The sequence below is a fragment of the Hemitrygon akajei genome, chromosome 3 (assembly GCF_048418815.1).
Source record: "Hemitrygon akajei chromosome 3, sHemAka1.3, whole genome shotgun sequence".
Lineage (NCBI taxonomy): Eukaryota > Metazoa > Chordata > Chondrichthyes > Myliobatiformes > Dasyatidae > Hemitrygon > Hemitrygon akajei.
Window position 1 is genome coordinate 177410800 of NC_133126.1, and position 12299 is coordinate 177423098.

At 41.9% G+C, this 12299-nt stretch overlaps 1 protein-coding gene across 1 annotated transcript in view; it reads left to right on the forward strand.

Annotated features, from left to right (window-relative positions):
- Window positions 1-12299, forward strand: part of LOC140725661 (uncharacterized) — a 213952-nt gene that overhangs the window by 66965 nt on the left and 134688 nt on the right. Inside the window, exon 2 of the mRNA XM_073041425.1 lies at window positions 8980-9036. Within this exon, the coding sequence (XP_072897526.1) occupies window positions 8980-9036 (57 nt within the window). The remainder of the gene's footprint in view (window positions 1-8979; window positions 9037-12299) is intronic.

Here is a 12299-nt window from a genome sequence, read left to right on the forward strand (position 1 = left end):
TTACACCCATGTGAACAACTAAACTACTAACCCAGAGAAAACCCACATGGCCATGGTACTAGCTCCTTGCTCCTGAACCTGGGTCGCTGGCACTGTAATAGCTTTATGCCATAGACGCTGCCTGCCTTTTGTGGTCCTCAAGCATTTTGTGTGTGCATTGCTGTGGATTTCTCACATCTGTGGAATCCATACATGCATTCTGATATTGGTGTGGTGTCTTCTTTCTACACATGCAAACCAGTCATTGAAGCTCAGTCTGAAGAGCTTTTCAAACACAACCTTCTTTTAAAAACTCATCCCGCAGGACAGAAGAAATTTAGCTGAATGGTTATAAATGCACATAAGAAATGGGCAGTTTACAAGTGCTGCATATTGAGAACTGGTTTGGGTCGATTATGTTACCACTTAGTGTGCCATGGTGTTGTAATGTGTACAAAGTCACCAGAGAGGCACTGAAGCTAGTGGATACGGGTATCTCATTCAACAAAATGAGACACTCTTGGAGGACAAGGTCTGTTGGACCTAATATTACGCGACATATTATATGGTAAAGATCAAAGGTAACAGCAGGACAATTCTGTAGTTACAATGTTATGTACAACACTTCCTTTGACTCACACATAACGTTCACACCTCCTTCTTCCCACACTCCAAACACCCAAAATGAATGTTAATCATCATTGTCTGGGTTTTCAATTGACTGGTGTCCACAGCTCCAGGAAAATATTGTTCAGGGCTGCATTTTAAATTTAATCTACAATCCGCATTCAGGTTTGAAGATTGATTGTTGAAGTTAATATTTCCTGTATACCCTAACTCCAGAATACGCCCTAACACTGGCTTAGGTAGATTATGTTACCACTTAATCTGTCGTGACACTCTTTCCAGGATATGAGTGGGGTGAACTATTTATCTGCTGGTCGAATAATAGGGATACTTCACCACTGGAGTTTTACTTTGTTTTAAGTACTGTTACGTAATAACGATGTCATTTTCACTTATGTAGGTATTACTGGTGGGGAGGGGGTAGTGTGGTTCAGACAATCTTACATTAAAAACTGAACATGGCTGAGTCAACATAACCAATTTTAACCTATCTATAAACATTGCTAAGGATTGCTTCATGAAAAGCTAAAGCCTGGTGTTATTTATCAATAGTTTGAGGAGTAGACCCAGAAGCCACTATGGTCATGAGAAAAGGGCATTTGCTGCCACACGTCACTCTTGTCATTTTAACCCTTGGTGGTATGAAGAGAGATGAGGTGAAATTATGGTTGATGTTTTACCATCAATTAAAATGAAAAGCATTTCATTTTTCAAGCAGGCTTCTGTTTTGGCGCCCATTTGGGGTGACTTGGGGTCTACTGTATTATTCTAATAGAAAATAGGAGCAAGAGAAGACCATTCTTTTGGGCCCATTGAACCTACGCCACCATTCTGATCTTCTACAAACAAGAGAAAATCTGCAGATGCTGGAAATCCAAGCAACAAGCACTAAATGCTGGAGGAATTCAGCAAGCCAGGCAGCATCAATGGAAAAGACTACAGTCCACATTTTGGGCCTAGACCGTTATGCAGTCTTGCTGAATTTTGTGTGTGTTTTCTTTTCCATTTTCCAGTAGTATCCCAATATCCTCTAATGACCAAATATCCCTCAATCTGTGTTTTGAAAGAATTTGAACTTCCAGAGCCCCTCCAGGGTACAGAATTCCAAAGATTCATCACCTGCTGAGTGAAAGGACAAGGGGTGATTGATAAGTTCGTGGCCTAAGGTAGAAGGAGATGAGTTATTAACTTCAAATTTTCTGCATTATCACTCAAAGAGTTGAACTGCATGTGCAAGTAACGAGAGCGTCTTGGACCTCCAGGTGGTCCACAGCAGGGGTGATCGATGTTTGTGGCCTAAGATAGAAGGAGATGAGTTATACAGCTCTCCTTACATGCATGTGCTGTTCAACTAGTTGAGTTCTATTGTTCCAGTGGTGCTGCAGTGTGTTTGTGCTGTCTTAAACAAGGTGCAAATGCAGCTTTTCTTGTGGTAGGCTGGGTGGTTGATATGGTAGTTCAATACTTGGTCCATGCATGTACCCTTCCAGTAGGCAGATGTCTCTAATGTGCCATTTTCTCATGACAAGTACATCCAGGAATGCGAGTCAGTTGCTACTTTCTCTTGCCATTGGAAACAATGTCACTGAATATGTTGTTACTTTGGATAAAGTTAGCCTCAATTTCATTTTGTTTGTATATGACAAAGGTATCATCTACGTATCATACCCGGTGTTTGGGTTGAAGGACTGGAAGGGCGATCTTTTCTAGCCTTTGCATAATGGCCTGGGCAATGAAGTCGGATATTGGTGATCCCACCCAGTGCTTTGTACACCTATATGTTGCCTTTCAGCAGTTAGTGGTTTGTGGACTACACAATGTGCACTGATCCATTGCAGAATAACTTTGAGTGAACTCAGTATGTTTAATGTAATAGGGGTTCCTAACCTGGGGTCCACAGACCCCTTGCTTAATGCTATTGGTCCACAGCATAAAAAAAGGTTGGGAGCCCCTGGTTTAAACAAAGAAACCAGCGCATCATATTAATTACTCAGACATTGACAAAACTTGGGTTCTAGCAGATTGAAATGTCATGCTGACTAACACAAGAACTTTGTCCTCATATCACCATTTTGGCAAATTCCAGATATGGCTTTTCTTCTGATTTTGCCTTGATGCACTTACAGTCGAGCATTAACAGAAATTCCAGAGAGTGAAGATAATATCCGGCGATGCTATCTCCTATGAGAACATAGCCAGTGATGCTAATCTGCATCGTCCATACCACACACATTTGTACAATAACCCGAGGAGGGAATGAGCAGTTTCATGATATGGATAACTTTTTATGAACCTGCTGACACTGGTGAACCAGGAACTCAGGTGTGGTTGTCATATAATGATGTGCAAACCTTTTAACAAACGGATTTATTATCACTAACATATCAAAGGTTCAAAGGTACAACTTAATGTCAGAGAAATGTATACAATATACATCCCGAAATGCTTTTTCTTCACAACCATCCACGAAGACAGAGGAGAGTCCCAAGAATGAGCGACAGTTAAATGTTAGAACCCCAAAGTCCCCCCACCCCCCAGCTCCCCTCCCTCCCGCGCAAAGTGGCAGCAAGCAACAATCTCCCCCACCGGCAAAAATAAAGCGCACCCACTACCATGAAATCTGTTGTTTTGCGGCAGTAGTCCGGTGTAAAACTCCACGAATGCTGTGAATACTCGATCGTGGTCTACCCCTTTTGTCAGCCTTCTCAGCATTGTTTGCAAAGCTGATCGAAGCAATCATACTCTCTCAACAGAGCTTACAGGCAGGTGAGACTACATTTCCTGCTTCCAATCACTCAGGGCTCTTTGGATGGTGTCTTTGGTACTTAGAACATACAGCAATACAGCACAGGACTGACCCTTTCCCCCACAATATTGTGCCAAAGTTTTAATCTACTCTCAGATCAATATAGCAACACTTGAGTATAAATCACTACGCTTAGGTAGAATATTCTGTTATAACCGGCCAAGCCATATTTTGCCATTATCCAAATTATTATAGAAGCATATGCCTCAGATAAATATTATTTGGAGATTTGTGGCAAATATTAATATATGATATATGTACAATATCTGAAATACATCTTATGGAAATGTTTGTTTGATGATGAACTTCAATAAAAAGTAAATTACAAAATAAAAACGAAAATAGATTCATTCAATGAGCCCTGTCCATACAGCATGTGCATGAAAAACTCTTGCGTCATCAGATATTTACAATACTTTCCACACATTCATTCAAACAGACATCAGATTCCAGAAAACTGTGCAACTTTATTGTGGTAAATCTTAATTATAATAAACTTTGGCACTTGTTTTCTCTACTGCCCTCGCAGTGTCAGTACAAAGCTATGCAGCAAGTTAAATGCCTTCTCAAAAATTACCTGCAATGAGGTTTTTAATGAGATCTTATTTGTGAAACTGTAGAAAGCTTAATAAAATACATATTCAGTTCAATACAGATTTTTTACATGCCTGAGTGCACTAATATTGTCGATTATTCTCACAGTCGGTGTCAACCAAGGTAATACACACACACAGCACTCCATAACTATACTGTGTAAACAAGAGTAAACTCGGGGAACAACAATAAATAATGATAAATGATAAACATAATACATCATTTGAGATGTATCTATGGAATGTTTACCAATATTAGTAAAAGCTTAAGACTCACAGATATTGCCATTTCAAGGGCAAATAAAGAAAGGATGAAGCCAGATGTCTTTCCATCGTGTGCTTCAAATCAAAATTTTAATTAACCCGCACACGAAATGATATTAAAAAAAACAACATATGTACAGCAAGTGGTGTTCATACAAAACAAACTGCATTAAAAGCAATCTGTGCCTCTAGGGGCCAGAATACTCCTCGCCTGGTATCCATAGGATTTCAAACTTAACTGCTAAAACTATAGTCAAATAACTGTTTAATTAAGTCTTTGGCTCACCCCTAGTGACATCAATGGTTCATGAGTTAAGAGGATGAACTGCTTCAAGTTCCTTGGTATACACGTCACTAAGGATCTTACTTGGTCTGTACACACCAGCTGTGTGGTGAAAGAAGCACAACAGTGCCTTTTGCCTCAGACGGTTGAAGAAATTTGGCATGAGTCCCCATGTCCTAAGGACTTTCTACAGTGGCATAATTGAGAGCATCCTGACTGACTGTGTCACTGCCTGGTATGGGAACTGTACTTCCCTCAATTGCAGGACTCTGCAGAGAGTGGTACAGACAGCCCAGCATATCTGTAGATGTGAACTTCCCACTATTCAGGACAAATACAGTGACAGGTGCGTAAAAAGGGCCTGAAGGATCATTGGGGACCTGAATCACCCCAACCAGAAATTGTTCCAGCTGCTGCCATCTGGGAAACAGCATCACAGCTTTAAATCCAGGACCAACAGGCTTCTTCCACCAGGCCATCAGAATGATTAATTTACACTGACACAATTGTATTTCTAAGCTATATTCACTGTTCAGTTGTAGATCTTACTGTACAGACTATTTGTTACAAGTTACTATAATGTGCACATTGCACTTTCAGACAGAGACGTAACATGAAGATTTTTACTCATGTATGTGAAGGATGTAAGTAATAAAGTCAATTCAATTCAATTCTATGTAACTGAGCACAACCTTGCAGTCAGTAAGGAACTTGATATCATCTAGCTCTGCGGCCAAGTTGTTATGTAGGTTCTTGGAATCTGCAAACCTTTAAGATCCTGAAGGGAAGAACACCACAGCTGCCACTATTCAAATTTCTCTTTAGGGAGTGGGACATCCCTTCTGCAAGTGTCCGAGGTCAACTCTCTTATGCATGAAGTGTCCCTAGATACTGACTGGAGCAGGAAATGCAAGAGAGTCAAATAGAGTGTAAATAGTCGACAGCACACCATGACGTGTAAAGGGTCTTTCGGTATCAGCAACCTGGGAGGTTGTCAGCAATGAGGTCCCATCCAAGTCCCAGACTGTGCTGAATAGGGGGAGGTCCTGTCCAAGATCAAGGTTCTGTGGGCCCCTGGCCAGATCTTCAGATGGGAAACGTTGCATGATCTCAGCCCAGTTGGATGTGATCTAATGCAGTCTATTAGACTGTGCTAGCGTGTCTAGCCCTGCTTTTAGCATGCTGACTGCTTCTTCTGCACAAGAAAATTTTTGTGTACTTTCTGTGTACTTCAGTCCTGAGTCCCTTCTCTCCTTCAATAAGGCCATAGTTTGCCTCAGTCAGTAAGGGACAGTTGCCAGGTACATGAATTCTCATCCAGAATCTCATTGTGCAGTTGGTGGTAATGATCCTCTCTCATTAGGAAGCTGTGGAACATTTGCTTGATACCTGCCATCAGTGCAACAGATTCAGTTCCGAAGCGCCTGAGGACCCCGAGCAGACTGTTGTTGAGATATGGACCCCGCAAGAGCACATTACTCAGTGATATGCCTGTGAACTGCGCACAAATCAAAGACAATTCATATTTGTGCAGATTTCTAGGGGTCTAAACACCAAAGTTGAGCATATACTAGTTTTTGAACACTTTTAATCCCACTGTGACTAGATCTCAAAGAGCTAGATACCAAGCCAAATCTAATGCTCAAGCAGCTCCTGAATGAGGACATTGCCAAATGTGTGCCCCGGGGTGGATGGATGCCCAGTCTGCCCAGGTCTGTGCATATGGGACTGGTATCAGCAGCAATTCTTGACTAAGGTTTTTGTTGTGTTGAAACTGCAGAAGTGGGTGCTGCGGGTCTTTGTTGCTGAAGACCTTGAATATCAATACCTGGACTATGTGAAAGGCATGTTGGCTGTGTGGTAAGGACAGCCTCTCCTCGTAGAGCTGGTTCACTGACAGTTTTATAGGAAAAATGCATTTGAACATATTCTTTAGAAGCTGCATTGGCTGTAGTGAGGTCAAAACATGTTTGATTCTGGTTATAGACTCACCACAGTCTAAGTCAGCTGCTGTTTCATACACCTTTGCATCTGCTAAGTCAGCCTTAGCTTCACACTCTTCCTTGAGCGCTCTTAATGTAGTCTCTACACACGCTCGCTCCATGTCTATACGTGCTCTCTCCATGTCTATACATCATCTCTCCATGCCTATACGTGCTCTCTCCATGTATATACGAGCTCTTTCCATGTCTACATGTGCTCTCTCCATCTATATGTCCTCTCTCCATGCCTATACGTGCTCTCTCCACGTCTATATGTGCTCTCTCCGTGTCTCTACGTGTTCTTTCCATGTCTATATGTGCTCTCTCCATCTATATGTCCTCTCTCCATGCCTATACGTGCTCTCTCCATGTCTATACATGCTCTCTCCATGTCTGTATGTGCTCTCTCCATGTCTATACATGCTCTCTCCATGTATATACGTGCTCTTTACATGTCTATATGTGCTCTCTCCATCTATATGTCCTCTCTCCATGCCTAATTGTGCTCTCTCCATGTCTATACGTCATCTCTCCATGCCTATACGTGCTCTCTCCATGTATATACATGCTCTTTCCATGTCTATATGTGCTCTCTCCATCTATATGTCCTCTCTCCATGCCTATACGTGCTCTCTCCATGTATATACGTGCTCTTTCCATGTCTATATGTGCTCTCTCCATCTATATGTCCTCTCTCCATGCCTATACGTGCTCTCTCCATGTCTATACGTGCTCTCTCCATGTATATACGTGCTCTTTCCATGTCTATATGTGCTCTCTCCATCTATATGTCCTCTCTCCATGCCTATACGTGCTCTCTCCATGTCTATACGTGCTCTCTCCATGTCTCTACATGCTCCCTCCATGTCTATATGTGCTCTCTCCATGTCTCTACGTGCTCTCTCCATGTCTATACGTGCTCTCTCCATGTCTATACATGCTCTCTCCATGTCTATATGTGCTCTCTCCATGTCTCTACGTGCTCTTTCCATGTCTGTATGTGCTCTTTCCATGTCTGTATGTGCTCTTTCCATGTCTATATGTGCTCTCTCCATGTCTATACATGCTCTCTCCATGTCTATACGTGCTCTCTCCATGTCTATATGTGCTCTCTCCATGTCTCTACGTGCTCTTTCCATGTCTGTATGTGCTCTTTCCATGTCTGTATGTGCTCTCTCCATGTCTCTATGTGCTCTCTCCATGTCTCTATGTGCTCTCTCCATGTCTATACGTGCTCTCTCCATGTCTCTGTGCTCTCTCCATGTCTCTCTGTGCTCTCTCCATGTCTATATGTGCTCTCTCCATGTCTTTATGTGCTCTTTCCATGTCTGTATGTGCTCTCTCCATGTCTCTATGTGCTCTCTCCATGTCTCTATGTGCTCTCTCCATGTCTATACGTGCTCTCTCCATGTCTCTGTGCTCTCTCCATGTCTCTCTGTGCTCTCTCCATGTCTATATGTGCTCTCTCCATGTCTTTATGTGCTCTTTCCATGTCTCTATGTGCTCTCTCCATGTCTAAAATGAGCTTTTTCCATATCTATGTGAGCTTTCTCCATTTGCATCTCAACTTCATGTTTAGCATAGGCCGCCCTCATTCTTGCCACATCAGCTCCAGCGCATTCTCGTGCTGCAGCTATGCTAATCGTGGATTTGTTTGAGTAACGCAAAGACGTGATTGATGTCCTCACTACCAGGTCTCGACAATCGACGTTGCTCCGATCAGAAGCTGACATTGTCATGAATGGCATTCAAACGCGACTCCGGTCCATGAGTGATGCCTTTGAAGACAAGTTATCTTTTCACTCTGCTGTCCTCACAGTGCGTGTGTATTAAACTATGCAGCAAGTTAAACACTTCTCAAAAATCACCCGATGGAAGCTTTCTTCAGGGTTTTTAATGAGATTTTATTTGTGAAACTGCAGAAAGTTAATTAAAGTAGGTATAAAGTTCAATACAGAATCCCTGTTCGCCAGAATATGCTAATACTGTTGATTATTCTCACAACTGGTTTTAACCAAGGTAATGCACACACATAACACTCCATAACTCTGCCATGTAAACAAGAGTAAACTCAAGGCACAAAAAATAGCTTAATAATGATAAACGACAAGCATATACTTCGTTCAAAATCTATCTACTGTTTACCAATATCACCAAAACTTTAAGACTCACAGATTTTGCTGTTTCAAGGACAAATAAAGAGAGGATGGAGGTGGATGTCTTTCCACCATGTGCTTCAAATCAAAATCCAAATTAAACTGTGCAGGAAATGATATAAAACACAGCTTAAGTACAAGAAATGATGTTTGTACAAAACAAACTGTGCCTCTAGAGGTCAGAAGAGTTCAAAATGACTGGAACTGGAACCTTTGTGCTTAATTCCACACAACCCTGCGATGCAGCACTTTAAAATTTTAATCTCTTTGTTTAATTTTTTTTTTCTAGGCCTGTACGTGTAAAGGTAAATCAAGTTGTTCCTGTGATGGGGTGAAAGGCACCAAGGTAAGACAGTGTGTGATTGCTGAAAGTATGGCCTGTAGTTTATGAAGTTTATCTCAGTTTATCCCAATTGTTATCAAAGTTCAGCAGCTGTTTCTTTTAAACTTGGTGATATCCCAAATTACTGTTTTTTTTAAAAAAATGGATCATATTTTGGGTAAAAGGATTCTGGTTACTTAATTTGGCTACCAAAATCATTTTATCTGCTAATATCATCTGATCTATAAAAAATCAGTTAGAAAAAACTTCTTCATTAGCAACAAATGGAGCTAATATAAAATAGAAATGTACAACTAGAAGAGAGAAAAGTTCAAGTAGATATCATATCCATTGCGTTAGCCAGTTCACATATCAGCACATCTTTCGGATCTGTGAGGAAATGGATATATGTGGAGGAAATTCTGATTCTGACTCTGAAACCCAGGTGGGCATAATGTGAACACTCCAGACAGACAGCAGCAGCAATTTGGATCATGGGAGCTGTGAAACATCGGCACAAGCTGCTGTGTGACTAGTTAATAGTTATTCTGCAGATCTTCCATGGTTCTAACCCATGTTAGGCCCCATGGTAACAGGCCTGATTTGAAATGAAAAGGCAATTTGTTGGAGAATAATCTAATTCACCAAGATGCTGTGGGGACATTAAATATTCATTGCCACAGCTAGTCTTAAATTTCTAGTTTAGGACAGGAGCATACAGTCTAAAGGCAATAATCCTATTGTCTGAAACTTGTACAAAAATTAATATTTATTTCTTTTTATTGAGATACAGTTCGCCACCCAGCAAACCCCCAATTTACAATGATCAATTAACCTACCAACTGGTATGTCTTTGGACTGTGGGAGGAAACCAGAGCACCCGGATGAAACCACCACAGTCATGGGGAGAATGTACAAACTCCTTACAGGCAATGGCAGGAATTGAACCTGGGTTGTCTGTATTAGAAACATAGACTCATAGAAAACTTACAGCACAATACAGGCCATTCGGCCCACAAAGCTATGCTGAACATGTTCTTACCTTAGAACTACCTAGGGTTACCCATAGCCCTCTATTTTTCTAAGCTCCATGTATCCATCCAGGAGTCTCTTAAAAGACCCTACCGTTTCCGCCTCCACCACCACTGCCAGCAGCCCATTCCATGCACTCACCACACACTGTGTAAAAAAACTTACCCCTGACACCTCCTCTGTACCTGCTTCCAAGCACCTTAAAACTATGCCCTCTTGTGCTAGCCATTTCAGCCCTAGGGAAAAAGCCTCTGACTGTCCAAACAATCAATGCCTCATCATTTATTTTGTGCACCTCTATCAGGTCACCTGAAAAGGCCAAGTTCACTCAACCTATTCTCAAAAGACATGCTCTCCAATCCAGGCAACATCTTTGTAAATCTCCTCTGCATCCTTTCTATGGCTTCCACGTCCTTCCACGCCCCACGTGAGGCAACCACAATTGAGCACAGTACTCCAATGGGGTCTGACCAGGGTCCTATATAGCTGCAACATTACCTCTCAGCTCTTAAACTCAATGCCACGATTGATGAAGGACAATGCACCATATGCCTTCTTAACCACAGAGTCAACCTGCACAGCAGCTTTGAGTGTCCTATGGACTCAGACCCCAAGATCCCTCTGATCCTCCACATTGCCAAGAGTCTTACCATTAATACTGTATTCTGCCATCATATTTGACCTACCAAAATGAACCACCTCACATCTATCTGGGCTGAACTCCATCTGCCTCTTCTCAGCCCTGTTTTGCATCCTATCAATGCCCCACTGTAACCTTTGACAGCCCTCCACACTATCCACAACACCTCCAACCTTTGTGTCATCAGCAAACTTACTAACCCATCCCTGCACTTCCTCATCCAGGTCTTTTATAAAAATCACAAAGAGAAGGGTTCCCAGAACAGATCCCTGAGACACAACACTGGTCACCGGCCTCCATGCAGAATATCGCCCATCTACAACCACTCTTTGCCTTCTGTGAGCAAGCCAGTTCTGGGTCCACAAAGCAATGTCCCCTTGGATCCCATGCCTCCTTACTTTCTCACTAAGCCTTGCAAGGGGTACCTTATCAAATGCCTTGCTGAAATCCATACACACTACATCTACTGCTCTACCTTCATCAATGTGTTTAGTCACATCCTCAAAAAATTCAATTAGGCTCGTAAGGCACGACCTGCCTATGACAAAGCCATGCTGACTATTTCTAATCATATTATACCTCTCCAAATGTTCATAAATCCTGCCTCTCAGGATCTTTTCCATCAACTTATCAACCACTGAAGTAAGACTCACTGGTCTATAATTTCCTGGGCTATCCCTACTCCCTTTCTTGGATAAGGGAACAACATTTGCATCCCTCCAATCCACCGGAACTTCTCCTGCCCTCATTGATGATGCAAAGATCATTGCCAGAGGCTCAGCAATCTCCTCCCTTGCTCCCCACAGTAGCCTGGAGTACATTCTGTCTGGTCCCAGTGACTTATCCAACTTGATGCTTTCCTAAAGCTCCAGCATATCCTCTTCCTTAATTTCTACATGCTCAAGCGTTTCAGTTCACTGCAAATCATCATTACAATTGCCAAGATCCTTTTCCACAGTGAATACTGAAGCAAGGTATTCATTAAGTACCTCTGCCATCTCCTTCAGTTCCATACACACTTTTCCACTGTCACACTTGATTGGTCCTATTCTCTCACGTCTTATCCTCTTGCTCTTCACATACTTGTAGAATGCCTTGGGGTTTTCCTTAATCCTGTCTGCCAAGGCCTCCTCATGGCCCCTTTTGGCTCTCCTAATTTAATTCTTCAGCTCTTTCCTGCTAGCCTTATAATCTTCTAGATCTCTATCATTACCTAGTTTTTTGAACCTTTCGTAAGCTCTTCTTTTCTTCTTGACTAGATTTACAACAGCCTTTGTACACCACATTTCCTGTACCCTACCATCCTTTCCCTGTCTCATCAGAACATATCTATGCAGAACGCCACAGAAATATCCCCTGCACATTTTCCACATTTCTTCCGTATGTTTCTCTGAGAACGTCTGTTTCCAATTGTAAAGTGTTGTCCTGACCACTACACTACCATGCACTCCTGCAGTCAACCTGTAGAACATTTCATTTGGATTAAAAATTGTGTTCACTCGTAGAAATATTTTTGGTATTCTTGAAATAAAAATTACATTGCACTGAATTAACATTTTGGGTAAAGTGGTTGTGTCATTCATGTATCCAGTCTCAGAAAGATCGTTCAGGCTAA